This window comes from Saimiri boliviensis, chromosome X (assembly GCF_048565385.1).
Source record: "Saimiri boliviensis isolate mSaiBol1 chromosome X, mSaiBol1.pri, whole genome shotgun sequence".
Classification (NCBI taxonomy): Eukaryota; Metazoa; Chordata; class Mammalia; order Primates; family Cebidae; genus Saimiri; species Saimiri boliviensis.
The window spans coordinates 135,715,744-135,738,963 of NC_133470.1; the positions used below are offsets into that span (position 1 = coordinate 135,715,744).

At 38.5% G+C, this 23,220-nt stretch overlaps 1 protein-coding gene across 5 annotated transcripts in view; it reads right to left on the reverse strand.

Annotated features, from left to right (window-relative positions):
- Nucleotides 1–23,220, reverse strand: part of DIAPH2 (diaphanous related formin 2) — a 914,837-nt gene that overhangs the window by 481,837 nt on the left and 409,780 nt on the right. For all 5 annotated transcript variants that reach the window (XM_074391645.1, XM_074391644.1, XM_074391643.1 and 2 more), the window contains one exon: nt 19,213–19,314. In XM_074391645.1, the coding sequence (XP_074247746.1) occupies nt 19,213–19,314 (102 nt within the window). The remainder of the gene's footprint in view (nt 1–19,212; nt 19,315–23,220) is intronic.

A 23,220-nucleotide genomic window follows, 5' to 3' on the forward strand; every position in this document is an offset into this window, starting at 1 on the left:
ACAGGTGTGTACATGCATGTATCAATTTAAGCACACACAGAACTGACACGAAAAGGAAGAAGTGGCTCAGTCCTGTAATCCCAGCACTCTGGGAGGCAGAGGCAGGATGATCACTTGAGGTCAGGAGTTTGAGACCAGCGTGGCCAACATGGTGAAACTCCGTCTCTACTAAAAATATAAAAATTAGCCAGGCATGGTGGTGCTGCAGTGCCTGTAACCCCAGCGACCCAGAAGGCTGAGACCGGAGAATCGCTGGAGCCTGGTAGGCAGAGGTTGCAGTGAGCGCGACTGTGCCACTTCACTCCAGCCTGGGCAACACAGTGAGACCCTGTCTCAAAAAAACAAAAAGGGGACTAGAGAGTGAGAGAATGGTGTGAGACAAGGTTTATAGGCTAGGTATATATGACGTATATACCTAGGGGCACAATTTGAAACCAAGTATCTAAAGAGTCCAGGTAAAGGCCACAGAAGTGGAAGCTAATCACATTAACGTCTATGTCTCCATGAATTTGCAGGTCCCTTTGTGTATGTCTGTGTGGGAATCACGCTGAGTTTCTCTTATCTATTTTTCTGCCGTCATTTCTGCCTCCACCTCTGTCTCCAAATCCCTCCCCACTTTATTTTTCCTTTCCTTTTACTGGTAACTGGCCATCACTAGCACTGAAGCATGTTTTCTATCATCTTATGTTTAGGGAGTAGTTTTTTTTTAGTCCCCCTGATGACTAAAAAAGCCATAGAGCTACTTTCAGCAGCTGCTAGTGACCATCCACTTGCTCTCCTGGTTATACTTTGCAGAGCTTAGAGGGGTCCTGTTCATCAGGGTGCCCTTGGTCCCAGATGGACAAGGAACAAAACCCTTAGAGATTTGTGGGCTTTTAGTCTTCTTCAGTTCCAATATCATGGGCCTTCAATTATATTCTTTTCCTTTCCAGGTTTTGTACTGGCCTGCAATGTTTGGCCTACAAATTAAGACAACATGGATTTCATCTTTTTTATAAAAATATCAGCTCCAATTAAAATAACGTGACCAAAGCATGCTTTGATAATGATGGTAACAATGATAACAACAATTAACATTTATTAAGTACTTCATGCTGAAAAGACACTTTTCAACATTTGCCTTATATATTTATTAACTGATTTGATTCTCAAAACTATCCTAGGAAAAGGTTATTATCATTATTTTCATCCCAAAGATGAGAAAAGTAAAACAGAAATAGTAAGTAACTTGCACAAAGTCAAACTGTATGTTAGAAAGCCGAAGATTTGAACACAGGCCTTTGAGCTGCAGATCCCAGACTCTCCATCGCTATCCCACACTGACTTTTGAGTCTTATTAGGAACGGTAACTATGATTGGTTGAAAGAGAGATTAATGGCAGTGAAACCATCAGTAAGTTAGCAAAATGGTGCAAGAAACAGGTAATGAGGTAGCATGATGACAATAAGGAGAGAAAGAAAACCAAGGATATAAAAGATAGAATTAAGGAAGAATCAATGGAGAGTTATAGCAGGAGAAAATCAAAGATGGCTCCAAAGTTTGAAGTCTGTTGTGAGGCAGAACAATGTTGGCAATTATGAAGGTAGAAGGAGGTGCTAATTTGGTACAGTTTGTCACTTGTTTGTTTGCTTGTTTCAGGGAATGAGAATAGATGGATTTGCTTTCCCTGATCTGCTGCTACTTAGAGTCCAGTAAGCCAATCAGGAACTAAGGCAGCAAAGGCAGGTAGGCGTAGCTTAGTAGCAATGTCAATCAATTAAGACTGAATTTAGAAACTGACACGTGATTGACTGTGTGAAAATGGTCTGCCTAATTTTCTGGTCTTACGTTTCCCTGTCGTAAAGTGGCAGAAATTCCTGTAAAGTGGTCTTGTTTTGATAAAAAGAAGGCAGTCAGAATAAATGATTCAGAACATTTACTTTCTTCGTTTTTAGGCTCTGCCTCTAGAGCTTTGAGAAGGTAGAGTAAAAAGTACTAGCTCCATAAAGGCAAAGTATTGCCTGGCTGCTACCAAAAATTTTTATTAGCATTTACATAAACTGAGTTGTCCATCTTCTCTGACATCAAATAGGGCATCTTACTTCTAAGCATGATACTCTTATTTTCCCATTCATGACTCCAGATCTTGAAGTGATGTTCAACTAATAGCAAATACAATGTTATTTATAATAATACCAATCTTACCAATATTTTAAGCTGTAGAATTTCTGAGAGTTGTCCCTTATTTTCCAGGCTCACCATATAGAAACACATAATTTTAGGTACTTCAAGTCTGGATTACTAACATAGACTAAATGTTCTCCTTGATCCCTCTCCAATCCTCTTAAAAATAGTAAACTGATACCTGCATGATAGGGAAATAATAAAATTCCTTCCTTCACATGTTGAGTTTTTTGTATTATTATGATATCTGCTACCATTTGAACCTACAGTTCAAGGGGTTAGAAGTATTGGAGTTGACAGATTTGGGAGTTATCTGAATACACGCTATGGGAGAAAAAAAAGGAGAAAGGAGTAAAAAACTGCATCTTGTGGAGCACACAGCAAAGAGTCCTGAGTATATCAGACATTCAAATATGTGCTGATTGATTTGTAAAGCACTCCTTAGCTAACTCACCATTTTCCAGATCTTTTCCCAAGTAAGACAATTATCTATTCAACACAATTAATAGCTGATAGTAATACTTTACTTCCACAAAATAATGTCTTCAGTTATAATGTCAAACCAGAAATGTGAGGGAGTTAACTTTGTTGAACCACTATTACTAGGTATTAGTCTATCATTAGCCTGCTTTTGGGAAGAAGTTGTATACTGTAAGGGGTTCAAAGTTGCCCTTTGATCTGGCAAAAATTCTTCATTGATTCATCTCGTACATAAGGTTTTTATACATGGCAGGTGATAAAGATGAAAGTGATTCTGAAAATAAACAACTGTAAAATGAATGAATGAATGCCTTTATTCATATAAATAGGAAACATAATATTCAGTAAAATGTTGGGTCAACAAGAAGATGCATAGTTTTCCCAATGCTGGGAAGATGGCCGCCTAAGAACAGCTCAGGACGTCAGCTCCCAGTGAAAGTGCAGAGGGTGAGAGGACGCCACATTTCCAGACGAATTTTTATTGCCCATAGACCAGGAGATACCCAGGCAGAGGGGTCGCCAGTGCCGCTGTTTTGGCCGGTGCGGCTGTTTTGGCCCCCGCGGGGCTGATTCGGCCCGCGTGGCTGCTGTGACCACGCCCTGGTGCGGCAGTTCTCTGTACAAAAGCCACTGGTCTGGGAGCCCTCTTAGCTGGCGATTGGAGCCCTGAGACGGCAGAGTTGCCCATTCATCTGAAACAGCGAGCCAGGCCAGGAGATTCCTAGGCAAAAAAACTGCCAGGAACCTTGGCGCCACTGTTTGAGCCGGCTCAGTGAGTCACAGCACTGGAGATCCCGGCGCCTTTTCAACAAGCAACTGGAACGCGGGGTCGTTCAACTTAAAAAATAAAAAAAAAGACTCTTCAGGGAGCCAGATGATGAGGCTCAGTTGGTCCCACCCCACACTCCCAAAAACAACAACAACGACAACAAAAACAGTAATTGAAAATGCTCTGGGTTGAGCATTTCACAGCAAGCACAGCGGTTTATGAGTTCAGCTGCAGCAGATATAAACGTACCTGCCCAGCAGCTCTGAATGAACAATGGAGCTCACAACTCAGGACTTAAGCCCCAGTAAAAGATAGACTGTCTCCTCAAGTAGCTCCCTGACCCCCATAGATACAAAGAGTCACCTCATAAAGGAGAGAACAGACTGACAGTAGGCGAGCATCCTTCTGGAACAAAGACAGGAGAAGAGGAAACTGGCAGCAACCCGTACTGTTCTGCAGCTGCTGCAGGTGACCCCCAGGCAAGCAGGGCCCGGAGAGGACCTCAGCAGTCCTACAGCAGAGGGGCCAGACTGTTAGAAGGAAAGCTTAAAAAAAAAAAAAAAGAAGTAACTTCAGCATCCACGAACTAGAAGCTCACTCAGAGACCCAATCTGAAAGACAGTAACTACGAAGACAACAGGTGGATAAACCCACAAAAATGGAAAGAAACCAGCACAAAAAGGATGAAAACTCCCGAAACCAGAACACCTCTCCTCCTAAAAGGGATCACAACTCCTCACCAGCAAGAGAACCAGACCGGAAGAAGCAGGAGGGTAATGAAATGACAGAATCAGACTTCAGAAGGTGGGTAGTAAGAAACCACAGTGAGCTAAAAGAACATGTTCTAACCCAACGCAAAGAAACTAGGAACCTTGAAAAAAGATTGGATGAAATGCTAACAAGAATGGACAGAATAGAGAGGAATATAAGTGAATTGATGGAGCTGAAAAACACAACACGAGAACTTCGTGAAGCATGCACAAGCTTCAACAGCCGAATTGACCAAGCAGAAGAAAGGATATCAGAGGTCGAAGATCAACTCAATGAAATAAAAAGAGAAGGCAAGAACAGAGAAAAAAGCACAAAAAGGAATGAACAAAATCTTCAAGAAATGTGGGACTATGTGAAAAGACCTAATCTACGTCTGATAGGTGTACCTGAATGTGATGAAGAGAATGAATCCAAGCTGGAAAATACTCTTCAGGATATTATCCAGGAAAACTTCCCCAACCTAGCAAGGCAGGCCAATATTCAAATACAGGAAATACAGAGAACACCACAAAGATATTCCTCAAGAAGAGCAACCCAAAGGCACATAATCGTCAGATTCACCAGGGTTGAAATGGAAGAGAAAATGCTAAGGGCAGCCAGAGAGAAAGGTCGGGTTACCCACAAAGGGAAGCCCATTAGACTCACAGCAGATCTCTCAGCAGGGTTCTACAAGCCAGAAGAGACTGGGGGCCAATATTCAACATCCTTAAAGAAAAGAACTTTCAACCCAGAATCTCCTATCCAGCCAAACTAAGCTTCATAAGTGAAGGAAAAATAAAATCGTTTGCAAAAAAGCAAGTACTCAGAGATTTCATCACCACCAAACCTGCTCTACAAGAACTCCTGAAAGAGGCTCTACACATATAAAGGAACAACCAGTACCAGTCACTCCCAAAACACACCGAATGGTAAAAGAGCATCAATACAATCAAGAATCTGCAACAACTAACCAACAAAACAGCCAGGTAGCATCAAAATGACAGTATCAAATTCACACATAACAATACTATCCCTAAATGTCAAAGGACTAAATGCCCCAATCAAAAGACACAGACTGGTAAATTGGATAAAAAGCCAAAACCCATCAGTGTGCTGTATCCAGGAAACCCATCTTACATGCAAGGATACACAAAGGCTCAAAATAAAGGGATGGAGGAAGATCTACCAAGTAAATGGAGAGCAAAAAAAAGCAGGAGTCGCAATTCTCACCGCTGATAAAATAGACTTTAAAGCAACAAAGATCAAAAGAGACAAAGAAGGACATTACATAATGTTAAAAGGATCACTGCATCAAGAAGAGTTAATGATCCTAAACATATACACACCCAATACAGGAGCACCCAGATACATACGGCAAGTTCTTAAAGACTTACAAAGAGACTTAGACTCCCACACAATAATAGTGGGAGACTTTAACACCCCATTGTCAATCTTAGACAGATCAACCAGACAGAAAATCAACAAGGATATCCAGGACCTGAACTCAGACCTGGAACACGCAAACCTAATAGACATTTACAGAACTCTCCACCCCAAATCCACAGAATATACATTCTTCTCAGCACCACATCACACCTACTCTAAAATTGACCAATAATTGGCAATAAATCACTCCTCAGCAAATGCAAAAGAACAGAAATCATAACAAACAGTCTCTCAGACCACAGTGCAATCGAGTTAGAACTCAGAATGCAGAAACTAACTCAGAACCGCACAGCCTCATGGAAACTGAACAACTTGCTCTTGAATGTTGACTGGATAAACAATGAAATGAAGGCAGAAATAAAGATGGTCTTCGAAACCAATGAGAACGAAGATACAACATACCAGAATCTCTGGGACACATTTAAAGCAGTCTCTAGAGGAAAATATATAGCAATGAGTGCCCACATGAGAACAAAGGAGAGATCGAAAATTGACACCCTATCATCAAAATTGAAAGAGCTAGAGGAGCAAGATCAAAAAAACTCAAAACCTAGCAGAAGACAGAAAATAACTAAGATCAGAGCAGAACTGAAGGAAATAGAGACACAAAAAACTCTTCAAAAAATCAATAAATCCAGGAGTTGGGTTTTCAAAAAGATCAACAAAATAGACCACTAACCAGATTAATAAAAAAGAAAAGAGAGAATAACCAAATTGACGCAATAAAAAACGATAAAGGGGATATCACCACAGATTCCACAGAAATCCAAACCATCATCAGAGATTATTACAAACAACTCTATGTATGTACACTAGTAAACCTGGAAGAAATGGATAAATTCCTGGACACCTGCATCCTCCCAAGCCTAAACCAGGAAGAAGTCAAACCCTGAATAGACCAATAACAACATCTGAAGTCGAGGCAACAATTAAGAGCCTACCACCCAAAAAAAGTCCAGGTCCAGATGGGTTCACAGCCGAATTCTACCAGACATACAAAGAGGAGTTGGTACCATTCCTTCTGAAACTATTCCAGACAATCCAAAAAGAGGGAATCCTTCCCAAATCATTTTATGAGACAAACATCATCCTGATACCAAAACCCGGCAGAGACTCAACAAGAAAAGAAAATTTCAGGCCAATATCCATGATGAACATAGATGCAAAAATCTTCAATAAAACACTGAAAAGCCGATTGTAACAGCATATCAAAAAGCTTATCCACCATGATCAAGTAGGATTCATCCCGGGGATGCAAGGCTGGTTCAACATACACAAGTCCATAAATGTAATTCACCACATAAACAGAACCAAAGACAAAAACCACATGATTTTCTCAATTGATGCATAGGAGGCCTTTGACAAAATTCAACAGCCCTTTATGCTAAAAACCCTCAATAAACTAGGTATTGACGGAACATATCTCAGAATAATAAAAGCTATTTACGACAAACCAACAGCCAATATCATACTAAATGGGCAAAAACTGGAAGCATTCCCTTTGAAATCTGGCACTAGACAAGGATGCCCTCTCTCACCACTCCTATTCAATATAGTATTGGAAGTTCTAGCCAGAGCAATCAGGCAAGAAAAAGAAATAAAGGGTATTCAAATAGGAAAGGAGGAAATCAAATTGTCTCTATTTGCAGATGACATGATTGTATATCTAGAAGACCCCATCGTCTCAGCCCAAAATCTCCTGAAACTGATAAACAACTTCAGCAAAATCTCAGGATACAAGATCAATGTGCAAAAATCACAAGCATTCCTATACACCAGTAACAGACTTAAAGAGAGCCAAATCAAGAACGAACTGCCATTCACAATTGCTACAAAGAGAATAAAGTACCTAGGAATACAACTAACAAGGAACGTAAAGGACCTCTTCAAGGAGAACTACAAGCCATTGCTCAACGAAATAAGAGAGGACACAAACAGATGGAGAAACATTCCATGTTCATAGTTAGGAAGAATCAACATCGTGAAAATGGCCATACTGCCCAAAGTAATTTACAGATTCAACGCTATTCCCATCAAGCTACCAATGACCTTCTTCACAGAACTGGAAAGAAAACACCTTAAACTTCATATGGAACCAAAAGAGAGCCCACATAGCCAAGTCAATTCTAATCAAAAAGAACAAAGCAGGAGGCATCACACTACCAGACATCAAACTATACTACAAGGCTACGGTAATCAAAACAGCATGGTACTGGTACCAAAACAGAGATATAGACCAATGGAACAGAACAGAGGTCTCAGAGGAAACACAACATATCTACAACCATCCAATCTTTGACAAACCTGACAAAAACAAGCAATGGGGAAAGGATTCCCTGTTTAATAAATGGTGTTGGGAAAACTGGCTAGCCATGTGCAGAAAGCTGAAACAGGACCCCTTCCTGACACCTTACACCAAAATTAACTCCAGATGGATTAAAGACTTAAACATCAGACCTAACACCATAAAAACCCTAGAAGAAAATCTAGGCAAAACCATTCAGGACATAGGCGTAGGCAAGGACTTCATGACCAAAATGACAAAAGCAATGGCAACAAAAGTCAAAATAGACAAATGGGACCTAATCAGACTCCACAGCTTCTGCACGACAAAAGAAACAGTCATTAGAGTGAATCGGCAACCAATAGAATGGGAAAAAAAATTTTGCAGTCTACCCATCTGACAAGGGGCTGATATCCAGAATTTACAAAGAACTAAAGCAGATTTACAAGAAAAAAACAAACAAGCCCATTCAAAAGTGTGCGAAGGATATGAACAGACACTTTACAAAAGAAGACATACAGGAGGCCAACAAAAATATGAAAAAATGCTCATCATCACTGGTCATTAGAGAAATGCAAATCAAAACCACATTGAGATACCATCTCACACCAGTTAGAACGGCGATCATTAAAAAATCTGGAGACAACAGATGCTGGAGAGGATGTGGAGAAAGAGAAACACTTTTACACTGTTGGTGGGAATGTAAATTAATTCAACCATTGTGGAAGACAGTGTGGCGATTCCTCAAGGACCTAAAAATAGAAATTCCATTTGACCCAGCAATCCCATTACTGGGTATATATCCAAAGGATTATAAATCACTCTACTATAAGGACACATGCACTCGAATGTTCATTGCAGCACTGTTTACAATAGCAAAGACCTGGAACCAACCCAAATGCCCAACGATGATAGACTGGATAGGGAAAATGTAGCACATATACACCATGGAATATTACGCAGCCATCAGAAACAATGAGTTCGTGTCCTTTGTAGGGACATGCATGAACCTGGAAACCATCATTCTCAGCAAACTGACACAAGAGCAGAAAATCAAACACCGTATATTCTCACTCATAGGTGGGTGTTGAACAATGAGAACACATGGACACAGGGAGGGGAGCACTACACGTTGTGGTCCGTTGCGGGGGAAACTAGGGGAGGGACGAGGGGTGGGAGGTGGGAAGAGATAGCATGGGGAGAAATGACAGATACAGGCGAGGGGACGGAAGGCAGCAAACCACACTGCCAAGTGTGTACCTATGCAACAATCTTGCATGTTCTTCACATGTACCCCAAAACCTAAAATGCAATAACAAAAAAAAAGAAGTACTCTCCAGACCCATACTATAAGTTGCAGTATGAGAAACAGGGATACTGGAGTTACACAGACCTCGGTTTGAACCACACTTCTGTCAATTTATTTTTTTGAGATAGGGTCTCACTTTGTTGCCTAAGCTGGAGTGCTGTCAGGTGATCACACCTCACAGCAAACTTGACTTCCCAGGGCTCAGGCAATCTTCCCACCTTAGCCTCCTGAGTATATAGGACTACAGGTAGATGCCACCATGCCTAGCTGAGTTTTGTATTTTTTTTTTTTTTTTCCAGAGATGAGGTTGTACCATGTTGCCCAGGCTGGTCTTGAACTCCTGGGGCTTAAGCGATCTGCCCACCTGAGCCTTCCAAAGTGTGGGGATTACATATTTGAGCAACCTCACTGGAACTCACTTTCTAGTTTTATGATCTATTGCAAGTTACCTGGTGTTTCTAAGTATTTCCTCATGAGGAAATGCATTCATTAAATCATTTATACAAGATTCATTAGAACTTAAATTTGATATTATGTGCATCGCTCCTGTCATAGTAATTGACACGATGTAAACACTCTAAAACAATAGTTATTATTGTTATGACATTTCTTTATTCTCCTCAGAAATTGTCAGTATGAAGAAATCGGGGTCCTTCTCTGTTCTCCCAAATCTAATGGAAATTTTCTTTCATTCACCATTAAGAAATATATTTTCAGGGCTCAGTGAAGAACAGCTCTCATTATCCACTGTAAATATCATGCTCTATTTCACAATTGTTGATTTATAATATAGATCTATTAGAAATGTTATCATTAAAATGGTATTATAACAAAATCGAGAGATGATGCAGGAGGCAAGCTATACACGTGCATCTCTTAACAAAAGGCACAAATCAGTACATATCACAGAATTTTTGCAATCCTAAGTGTGAATTTTTACAATCAGACCAGTGTATACTAATAGAAACAGTTGAATCTCCATCAGAGGATTTGAGTATGTAAAAAAAACTTCCTAGATAACTAAGCTTAGAAATAATAGGAAGCACTGAGCGACATCCCCAGCCACGGATACAATTATTAAAAAGCTCATGTCTCATAAAGGCACTTGAGTGCACCTAAGTGATATAAGTAAATAAAATAAAAACTCTAGTGAAATGTGTTTGTTTTTAGTTGTAGTCCCTTGTAGCATTTTAGCTGACTGACATCCTTTGTTTTGTAATTCATTCCTTGAAGTGCTGTGGGATGCTGACCAGGGTATTGTATTATGTAGGGGATTTATTTGTGTTACAATGTACTTGTCTATCAAATCACATCAAGTGGCTCTCATTTCTTTAGCTGATCTGCACTATATTAAAAAAAAAAAAAAAAGAAGTGCATTGACAGCTTTAGTGAGAGCAACTACAAGTGGGTTATTTCCCCAAAGAGTTAGACACAGTTTTGTTCATTTAATTTGAATTTTATGCACTTCACTACCTATGCAGCTCATGAATATTGATCTACTACCCAACTAGTCTAAGAGTCCACCAAGAAAAGGGCACAAACATAAAAATCACATGTGAAGGAAACGGAGATGGCCACATGGCACTCCTACAGTCAGGTGTGGCCTTTAGGGTTATTTCTATCACCTTTCCTTTTCCTTTCGAAGACATAGTCCACTAAGGCCTATCATATGGGAGCAAAACTGATCCCCCAGTCTCTTCAAAATATAATGCTAAGAATTCATCAGAATTAAAAGATACACTTGTAACAAATATATATTTGCTACAAGGTATGTTTCACAAATAGTTACTCTTTTGATCCATTGCCCATTGAATATACAGAATCATTTTGTATCTGTGACTATAACAAAAAGAATGATCATGAAGCCACATTAAAGGAGAATGGACTTAAGTTTAATAGAAGGCAGAACTGCCTACAGAAATGAGATTCAGAGTCAACACTGACTAGATGTCTACCTGGAGGTATGAAAATAAGGCAGGGGCATTTATGACATCCTATAAAGTAAATAATTTTCTTAGCTTCTTTTAGACAATGACCTCCTCGAGGGCAGAACCTCTCCTACTTACACTCATTCTTTTTCTTTCTTTTCTTTCTTTCTTTCTTTTTTTTTTTTTTTAATGAGTGAGAGTCTCATTCTGCCGCCAGGCTGGAATGCAGTGGCTTCCCGGGTTCAAGCAATTCTCCTACCTCAGCCTCCTGAGTAGCTGGGACTACAGGCATGTGCTACCACACCCAGCTAATTTTTGTTAGTCGAGATGGGGTTTCACCATGTTGGCCAGGATAATCTCGACATCTTGACCTCGTGATCTGCCTACCTCGGCCTACCAAAATGCTGGGACTACAGGTGTGAGCCACTGTGCCTGGCTATATTCATTCTTATACTTTCTGTAGCAAATAGAGTACCTAGACTGGACAAAATAATCAATATAATTGTACCTACTATATGGAGTCAATGGTAAAATGTTTGTACAGTAGATGTCATGAGAGAAAAGGGCCATAGTTAATCTATGAATTGAAGCCTTGAAAAAACTGAGTGTTGAAAACTGATTCTACATCAGAAAAATAATGATGTACTGGTAGAGAATATTTCCCCAAGATAAAAATATGTGGAAATTACACATGGACAACCATCTACTAGTCTTTAGTCTACAACAGAATACAATAACATTGTGTGCTCCAAAAGGCACTATAAACTCAGAAGAATCTCACTAAAAAGCTAGGCGAGAATTTTAAAACGCCCTTCTGAAAACATGTTTGAGGCTAAAAACAGCCATCAAAATGTCTACGGTGGTGATGTCTTTTCGAATTAGGAATTACTGATATGTGGGGGGGGGGGGGAGTGAAAGGGTTAACTTTCGATTTGTTTTTAATTTAATGAAAACCAAGCAATAGCAAAATTAATTGACATCCACTGACCTAATCTGAATATTCAATTTTCAGGTGGTTTTATTTTATCTTATTTTATTGCAAAAACTGATGGAAATAAGAAATTCTGTCACAAGAAATGGATTATTATGATAAGTTAATAAGAGGGACAAGAATATAAATACACGGATTTGAGAATGAGTCATGGTGAGTTTTCTTTTACCTGATCTCAAAATTATTAAATGAGCTTTTTCTCAGGTAAAAAGAATATACACCTAGAAGTAAGAGCTAGCATTAATATGTACAAAAATAATGAAAATAGTACAACCGGGGCATTACATATCAAAACACTTAATACTCTGCCGCCATATAAAATAAAGAAAAATGCGATTTTCCCACTGAATATGCAAAAGTGAAAAATAATTTGATACTAATGGAACAGAAGACTTATAATTTTCTATCCAATCTAATTGCCTTTGATGATATGTGGAAGGCAAAAAAGCTTGTAGGAATTTTCTTTTCACCTGGTTAAGCTATATTAAATATAGCTAATAAGCTCTTATGAGGCTTTAAAAAATTAAAAAGCACAGTAAATTTGTAGTTGTACTTCGAACTATATGCATAAATCCTCTTCTCTCAACTTCATATATTTGCGTAAAAAAATTTAAATGTGCTGTCAGCAATATCACATAATCTGTGCTTTTATTATAAAGATTTCTATGCACAAGCCTATTTCAACATCTTTTGTTAGATTATAGCTTTAGAATGTTTTTAATTGAAAAATATGGGTAATTTTGAAGTCAGAAAAACAAAGTACCGATTACTAAGAGAACTAATTATTGCCTTCTTTTCCTCAGAAGATGTGTTCGTTTAATAGATACACACAGTATGGGTCTCCATCCCCTGTGCAAGACAAGTGGGAATTTCCATAGCTCTGAGGTTTGAGAACAGCTGAGCTGCAAAGACACTCAGAAGAGTCTAAAAGCTCCTGCTGAGGGTTCTAACTGCCAGAGCTTTCAAAAATCTGTGCTTTTTTCCCCAGTAAAGGTACAGTACATAATTACAATGATGTACAAAATTCAATTCTGTGGGAGGCAGGTTGGAGGAAAAGTCAGTGGGAAGCTATGCAGCCAATCTACCCCCTAAACAAGAAGATTATTGATTACAGAATATGTGGGAATGAGCATATCCCCCTAACCAGGAGATCTGTCTCCAGACAGAGGAAAAGTCTCTAGGTTTTTCTATTTCTTTTTTTCTTTTTTCTAATTGATGGCACATGATTCTAAGCAACCCTAATAATGCGGCTGCTAAAAAACCCAAAAGGTTAGAGAAAGCTTAGTAGCCTAGTCACTGCCTTAAATTTCTTTATTTCACAATTTTCCCAGTTTTTTCAATTTTATTGTGGTTTTTGTTGCTGTTGTTGTTTTTTGTTCCTGAGACAGGTTCTGGTTCTGTTACCCAGGCTGGAGCGCAGTGGTGCAGTCTCGGCTCACTGCAACCTCTGTCTCCCGGACTTAAGCAATTCTCCCAACTCAGCTTCCCAAGTAGCTGGACTATAGGTGCACACCACCAGACTTGGTTAATTTTTATATTTTTTGTAGAGACGGGGTTTTGCCACGTTGGCCAGGCTGGTCTCAAATTCCTGGGGTCAAGCGATCCCCCTGCACTGGCCTCCAAAAACGCTGGGATTCAGATGTGAGCCATCTCGCCTGGCTAATTTGCTATTTATTCTTTATTATTATTTTAATGAATATTGCAAAAGTAATCTCATTTCTAGCATACTTATACCCCTAGCTGATGAGATTTTGTTTGTTATCATCTAAGAAGTTATATAATCATGGAAACTCTAAAAGGCACTACCTAGGGTTAGAGTATTAAAATCAGGACATAAGGCCAGGTATGGCAGCACACGCCTATAATCTGAGTGCTCTGGGAGGCTGAAGCAGGAGAATTGCTAGAGGCCAGGAGTTCAACACCAGACCTGACTCTTAGAAAAAAATATATCAGGAAATACTATTTATTGTTTAAGAAGGAAAGGAAAGATTTCTAAAAGGGGCTTAAATTCTTTGATGTTATCAAATGCCATACAGATACAGAATAAGATAGGGCTGAAATAGTCCACTTGATTTTGCATTCAAGCAAATGTGTTCAAGAAATATTTGTTAAGCATACGTGAATAAAATCAATATGATTCATCTCTTTATAGAACTTGCAATATAGTTGGCGTTATAAACAGTCAAGAAGTAACCTCATAAATCAACACTTAATTAAAAACCATGATAATTTCTAGAAAGGAAAAGAAAAAAGGTAATCTGGGAGACTTCAGTAGGGAGATCTATTTCTGACTGAAGGTACCACTGGGAAAGCAAAACTGAAGCTATGACTTAAAGTATAAACAAGAGAGAGGGAGGCAGCAAGCGGGAGGAAAGGAGCACCATGTGCAGTGGTCCTGAGCAGGAAAGAGCACAGTAAGTTCAAAAATAAAATGTGGTTGAGGCATAATGAGCAAGAGGCCAAATAGCAGGTGATAAAAGTAGGAGAGGTGGGCAGATGCCAGACCAGATAGTGTCTTCTAGGTCATGGTAAGAAGTTAATGCTGTAGCTTTACTGCTATAGAACGGCACTGGTATTTTAAGCAGATAAAAATTATGATGCAATACAGATACACTCTAGAAATAGCATACTAAGGGGTGTACTGTGACTGATTTGGAAAAGGGCAAAAGCGTAAGTGGGAAAAACAAGAGAAATGTACATGTGATGGTTAATTGCAATGATGATGCTGGCATGGGCTAAGGTGGTGGCAATGGAGATAGGGAGAAGTGAGTATATTTGATGTGTATTTCATATGTGAGCAGGAGGTATTTAAGGGCCTTTCCTAGTTCAATTTCAATGCATTTATTTAAGGCAGAATTCTGATTGCCATTGGTTGAACAGTGATTTAGAGCTCAGGAAGGAGGAGAAAGAAAAACTGATGCTAGGAAATGCAGAGAAGGCAGGAGCAAGCAGAAACCTCAGTCAGGGAAGGATTTTTATGCATCCATCCACCCATCTATCCATTCCTTTCCAGGAAGTGAATGACAAAAGATGTCTTTGTTGTTTTTTCTGAAGAGCAGGGCAGAGTGGAAACTGACAAATTGAGGCAGCAATAAAACAACTAAGAGAAGGAAAGCAAGCGAGAGATACTACCGCCTAAGTAGGCAGTGCATAATAATGTCCAAAACTGAAATGAGAAGATGAGGATGTAGTAGAGTATAACAGACACACACACACACACACCCACAACCCAGGAGCACCGTGGCTACAGCACTGGCTACAAATTCAGACTGCTCATATTTGAATTCGGTGACTACTAGTTACTATGTAACTTTGGACAAGCAAACTAGCCTTCCTTGGGCCCAGTTTCCTCTTCATTTGATTTATTTATTTTTATGTTTTGAGAAAGAGTCTTGCTCTGTGGCCCAGGCTGGAGTGCAGTGGCCCAATGTTGGCTCACTGCAACCTCTGCCACCCAGGTTCAAGATTCTCCTGTCTCAACCTCTCCAATAGCAGGGATTACAGGCATGCGCCACCACACCCGGCTCATTTATGTATTTTTAGTAGAGATGGGGTTTCACCATGCTGGCCAGGCTGGTCTCAAACTCCTGACCTCAGGTGATCCTCCCACCTCAGCCTCCCAAATCGCTGGGATTACAGGCGTGAGCCACAGCGCCTGGCATCCTCATCCTTAATATGGAGCCATTAATAGTGCCAAACTTGTAGGGGTGTCTTGAGGAATATATTAGTTGGTGCAAGCAAAAATGCTTCTCGTAGAATCTGACACAGTAAGTCCTCAATACTTTTGTTTTCTATCCATACTAATATCAACAACAATAATGGTAATGATAATTGAGCTTCTCTTTTTCTGAGGATTGACAGAGAATGAGTAAGTAAAAGATATATAGCTGGAGATAATTTTGTAGGTAGAAGAAACATTGGAGGTTCTGAGGTCAAAATGCTTTCTTTTTTCTCTGGCAAGTAACAGGTTAGGATGTTTGTGGTAAGTTAAAAGAATGGGGAGGAGACAGAAGACTTGAAGAGAGCAGGAAAGGTATGGTATGGCCATTATTGAAAAATGAAAGTATGCTGAACAGGGAGAGAGTGAAATAGCTGTTAAAATAGTAATGAGAGTCTGACTGAGATAAAGGCTAAAATGTCAAAAAGATACCAACTAACTCACTTCACCAAAGGGAACAGAAATGAAAAAAACAAGACAGAGGCACAATGAGAATGCAAAGGAGTTTGGATTTCATTCTGTAAATTCAAGGAGACACTGTAGGTTTTTGACATAGAATCATGTGATAACTACACGAATAATGTTACTGCAGAAGATTCTATTATTCAGTTTCCAAAATTGTCCTCACATTAGGCTGTTGAAATGTTCAAGGGTTAAAAAGTTTTTGGGTGTATACGCACACAAGTGAATTGAATTTCAGCATACACCTAGAGAAATACATTTTAGCAAAATTTCTATTGTTACAGATTTAAATTATACTGCTGTCTAATTTCAAGCTCCTTAGGTTTAATAATTGTCCTGTAATTCAACTCCATAAGCATTTATTTACCATCTATTTTATACATGATATTGTTCTAAACACTGCAAAGACTAAAGTATATCATTATTTAAAAAAATAGTTCCTTGATGTGCATGTAGCCAAACATTACTGGGCAAATCCTGATTGATACTTTCTTTGATAATTTATATAGTGTAAACTAGTTTGTGATGTCCTTAACTTTTTTCCCCCACAGATATATAGCTAAGAATGGTGAGAGTAAATAAGGGGACAAGGTTACTTCATGTACACACAGCCTCAGAATTATTTATGGTTATGTGCATAAACAAGAAATCTCTTCCATTTTCTATTTTGCTTTTAGTTCAGAAGGTATATTGCTTTTTATGTCCACAAACTTCATTTCCTCAGTGTGGTACCAAGGATATGCCTCTTGAAAGGACCTGCTTCCAAGATAAAATGCATTCAGAAAAAAAAAAAAATGGCTTGAGAGAAATTGTGTAGTATACCTACTGTAAAACTCATAACCACCATGACACAGCTGAATTCTCAGAGGGTATATATCCTTGCTTCAATTATAATATGAATCTAAGCAGCTTAGACTTCACGTGTGGACTTTGGTCTAAGTAACTGTATCACTCAATGTTGTGCTAAATTGCTTTTAGTTAACAAATGATAGCTATCGAATTCAGTTGATTAATTCACCTTGTTCAAAAATAAGAGAAACACCTTTCTCAGATACCATTATATGCTCTATCTGATCCCAAATATATATTCCTGGTTTTCTTTGCAAGAATTTGACAGAATCCATCTACATAAGTGTAGTCAGTGTAGTCAATGCCTTGTGTCAAAATAAATAAACTCTAAACATGGGTGAGCATTTATTGCACATGTTCAAAGGAACATTCTCAGTTTCATCTAGCACAGTTTGACTTTAAACAGGATTTTTAAACTGCCAAGAATCAAATTAGATCAATTCTAACATATTATACTATTTAAAAGCTTATAAAATATTTTGGATAAAGCTGAAAATGTTTGACTATTAGGTCCAATAGTAATTTTACAATTCCTTTTTTTTTTTTTTTTTCTTTGAGACAGAGTTTCGCTCTTGTTACCCAGGCTGGAGTGCAATGGCGCGATCTCGGCTCACCGCAACCTCCGCCTCCTGGGTTCAGGCAATTCTCCTGCCTCAGCCTCCTGAGTAGCTGGGATTACAGGCACGTGCCACCACGCCCAGCTAATGTTTTGTATTTTTAGTAGAGACGGGGTTTCACCATGTTGACCAGGATGGTCTCGATCTCTTGACCTCGTGATCCACCCGCCTCGGCCTCCCAAAGTGCTGGGATTACAGGTGTGAGCCACTGCGCCCGGCCAATTTTACAATTCTTAGTATGCAAATGGAATGTTTGCGGAGCCAGGGTAAAGTTGGCGACCATAATGGAACTATTTATTCATACAGCAAACAAACTTGCCCTGAATACCTAAGTAAAAAACAGCTTTTTCTCCAAGAAATTAAATAAATCATGATGCCCTCTTTCCTGCCATGTTTTTTGTTTGTTTGTTTTTTGTTAACTATTTGAATAGTCAGTTTGGGGAATACTTAAAATGTAGTCATATTCTTGAATTCATAATATATACTTACCTTTTGTACCCTTTAATATGAAGGGTGGGATAAGAAAAGCTAATTCATTTCAATAACAATTTAACTACGTGATGATTTAAAGACATGATGTATATTTATAAGACTTTCTTCTCAGCTAAAACAGCACGTTTCAAGCTTTAAATCAATTAATGACACTCTAATTGACTAATAGGAAATCTGAAAATCCCTGTACTTTTTATGACACAGTATATACCCTTGAAAAGTCTCTAGTATTTTGCTAATTATCTAGTAATTACCCTTTTATATTAACCTATGTTTTTTGGGGCCAAATTCTAACATTAAGATCTAAATGGAAGGAAAAATAGCCCATATAATAATATCGTAAACTGTTTGCATATATTAATAGAATTAAAAATTGGCACTGTTATGCAAAAGATCTCCTGAGATATCTTGAAGTATTTTAAGATGTGAATATTTCATTATTTTTCAATACCATGACAAATAATAATAACTAAAAAAGGGCCAGGCGCAGTGGCTTGCATCTGTAATCCCAGCACTTTGGGAGGCCGAGGTGGGCAGATTACCTGAGGTCAGGAGTTCAAGACCAGCCTGGCCAACATGATGAAACCCTGTCTCTACAAAAATACAAAAATTAGCTGGGCATGACGGCAAGTGCCGTTATGTAACCCCAGCTACTCGGGAGGCTAAGGCATAAGAATGGCTAGAACCCAGAAGGCAGAGGTTGCAGTGAGCTGAGATCGCGCCATTGCACTCAGCCTGGGTGACAGTGAGACTCCATCTTCAAAACATAAAAATAAATAAAAAATAATAACAATAGGCAAAAAATATTTTTTCCTGATAGCCAACATTGTATTAAATTATGTAGCAATACAGTAACAAAAAAACACTTGACAACTGAAATGTCTTTCCTTTCACTGTTTCTGAAAAGTGTTAACCTCCCAGCTGAGTGCATGGTCCCTTACGCTGGATACATACCACAACTCCAAATTGTTCCGGCTCACAGAGGTCATCATACTCATCCTTAAGCTCTGCTAATTCGTTGAGTATCTTCTGCTCAGGGAGATGTTTCACAAGGTTCTAAAAAAAAAAGTATAAAAATTTAGTGCTTTAGTATTAGAACTTTTAAACATGCATTATCAATTACGAAAGTGATTAATTAGGACAGCAAATTTCTGATTGTGGTTCTGTTATAGTGTCAGAGTATTCTCCCTTCTCTCCAAAATTTGACCTAAAACGCACTACAATAAATTGTGAATAAAATGTAGAAACTTATTTGGTTTCTGTATAATATAGTATATACATATTGAATAAAAGATTATATAAGAATAAATGGTATTCCAAAATTAAGTAAACTTCTGGGACTTAAACACATAGAATAATTTTTAAGCTTTATTTTCAGTCATAATAACTTGTCAATCTAAATTAAAAACAGAAAAATACTATGTAGAATGTTTATGTACAATAATACGCAAAAGAAATTATCAATTGTACTATTCATAATTTTTCAAAACCTGGAATCATCTTCAATCTTAAAAATTACACCTGGCTCATATAAAATCTTCCATGATCTACAATGTCTACATTTTTTTTTTTTTTTTTTTTTTTTTGTATTTTAGTAGAGACAGGGTTTCACCATGTTGTCGAGGCTGGTCTTGAACACCTGAGCTCAGGCAATCCACCCACCTCGGCCTCCCAAAGTGCTAGGATTACAGGTGTAAGCCACTGCACCCAGCCTATAATGTCTACATTTAAATACACAATACATTCCTACTTTTAATGGAGAATCAAGCAAAACTCATAAAGTTGTATGCATGCTCAAATTTGATGACTCTTATTAACTGAATGTTTGTGTCCCCCAAAATCCTTATGTCAAAATCTAATCCTCAATGTGATTATCTTTAAAGGCAGTGCCTTTGGGGGCAATTAGGTCATAAGAGTGGAGTCCCCAGGAATAGGATTAGCTCCCTCTTAGGACGAGGCCAGAAAACTAGCTTTCTTTCTTCCCACAATGTAAGCATGCAATGAGAAGTTAGCAGTCTGCAACCCAGAAGAGGGCCCAACCATGTTGGCTTCCTAAACTTGGACCTCCAGCCTCCAAGATAGTGAGAAATAAATTTCTGTTGTTTATAAGCCTCCCAGGCTTATACAAAACATCCACCTAACAAAAGCAGAAAGTACATTCTTCTTAAGTACACATAAAAGATTTTCCAGGATAATCATATCAGGCCACAAAATAAGACCTAATGCATTTATAAAAACTAATATGATACAAAGTATCTTTGTGATCAGAAGTGAATGAATCTAGAAAGAAATAATAGAAGAAAAAGTGGAAAATCCTCAATTATGCAGAAATTGATAAATAGAGTCTTAAACAACCAATGGGTCAAAGAAAGAATCACAAGGAAAATTAGAAAACACCTTGAGAGGAATAAAACCATAAACACAATGTATCAAAACATATGGAATGCAGTGAAAGCAGTGCTAACAGGGAAAATTATAGCAGTAAATATCTACATTAAAAGAAAAACATTTCAAAACAATCACCTAACTGTACATCTTAAGGAACTAGAAAAAGAGGAGCAAACTAAAGCCAAAGCTAATAGCAGGAAGGAAACAAAGATTAGAGAAAAACAAGATAGACAAATTAAACCATCCAAGTGTGGTGGCTCATGCCTATAATCCCAGCACTTTGGGAGGCTGAGGCAGGTGGATCCCCTGAGCTTAGGAGTTCAAGACCAGATTGGGAAACATGGCAAACCCTGTCTCTACAAAAAAAATACAAAAATTAGCCAGGCATGGTGGATCATGCCTGTGGTCTCAGCTACTTGGGAAAATCACTTGAGCAAAGGAGAATGAAACTGCAGTGAGCTGAGACTGCACCACTGCACTCCATCCTGGGCAACAGAGTGAGACCCTGTCTCGAAAAAAGAAAAAAAAAAAAAAAAAAAAGGAAAGGAAAACCGTAAACCAATAGAGAAAATTAATAAAACCAAACCAAAAGTCGTATATTAGTCCATTTTCATGCTACTGATAAAGAGATACCCGAGACTGGGCAGAAAAAGAGGTTTAAGGCCAGGTACAGTGGCTCATGTCTGTAATTCCAGCATTTTGGGAGGCCGAGGTTGGCAGATGTCCTGGGGTCAGGATTTCAAGACCATCTTGGCCAAAAGGGTAAAACCCTACCTCTACAAAAATACGAAAATTAGCCAGGCATGGTGGCAGGTGCCTGTAATCCCAGGTACTTGGGAGGCTGAGGGGGGAGAATCTCTTGAACCTGTGAGGTGGAGGTTGCAGTGAGCCAAAATCACACCATTGTACTCTAGCCTGGGCGACAGAGTAATACTCTGTCTTAAAAAAGAAAAAAAGGAAAAAAAAAAAAAAAAGATTTACTTGGATTTACAGTTCCACATAGCTGGGGAGACCTCAGAATTATGGTGGAAGGTGAAATGCTCTTCTTACATGGCAGTGGCAAAGGAAAATGAGGAAAATGCAAAAGCAGAAACCCATCAGATCTCGTGAGACTTATTCACTATCACGAGAATAGCTCAGGAACGACAGGCTCCCATGATTCAATTATCTCCCCCTGGGTCCCTCCCACAATGTTGTAATTCTGGGAGATACAATTCAAGTTGAGATTTGGGTGGGGACACAACATACAATTCAAGTTGAGATTTGGGTGGGGACACAGTCAGACCATATCAAGTTGGTCCTTTGAAAAGATCAAAACAAACAAACAAAAACCAAACCACAAATGTTTAGCTAGATTGATGAGTTAAAGTAAAATAAAAACTCTAGTAATTAAAATCAGAAATGAAAGTGGACATTACTAATGACTTCATAAAAATAAACTATAAAAGAAAATTATGAACAATTATACACCAAAAAAGTTGGATAACCTAGAAGAAATGGACTAATTCCTAGAAATACACAAACTACTAAAATGGACTCAAGAAGAAATAGAAAATCTGAATGGACCTTTAAAAAGTAAGTAGATTTAATGAGTAATTAAAAACCTCCACACAAAGAAAAGCATAGGACCCAATTGCTTCACTGATAAATTCTATCAATATTTAAAGAACGTACACCAATCCTTCTCAACTTTACCCAAAAAATAAAGATGGGAAAACTTCCTGTCTCTTTCTATGCAGCCATCATTACCCTTAAAAGGAGGTTGGTCAAATATACTACCAAAAAAAGAAAACTATAGGCCAATACCACTTATGAACGAATGTAAAATTCCTCCAAAAAATACTAGCAAACTGAATTCAGCAGCCTAATGAAAGGATTATACACCATGATCAAGAGCAATTGATCAAAAAAGAAATAAAAGCCATGTAAATAGGAAAGGAAGAAGTAAAAGTATTTCTGCTCACAGATGACATGATCTTATATGTAGAAAACACTAAATCATCCACAAAAATACGGATAGAGCTAATAAATGAATTCAACAAAATTGAAGGATACAGAATCAACAAGCAAAAATCAGTTGCAGTTCTATGCAGTCACAATGAATAGTCTAGGAAGGAAATTTGGAAAACTATTCAATTTACGATAGCATCCACCATAAAATACTCTCTCACACTCAGAAGAATGCCTAGTTCCAAAACAGTGGAACATAACGCAGGTTAGTGAGGATGTGGAAAAATAGGAACACTTGTATGTTACTGGGGGGAATATAAAATGATGCAGTCCCTATAGAAAACAGTTTGGTGGTTGCTCAGAAAATAAACACAGAATTACCATATGATGCTGTAATTCCATCCCTAATACGATGGCTATGTATCAACTTGAGTAGGCAAAGATGTGCCCAGATTAAACATTATTTCTGGGTGTGTCTATGAGGGTGTTTCAGGATGAGATTGGAATTTTAATTGGTAGACTCAGTAATGTTGATTAGCACCTCCCGTATGCAGGTGAGAATCAGCAAACCATTTGGGGGCCTGAACAAAACAAAAAGGCAGAAGAAGGAGGAATTCATCCCTT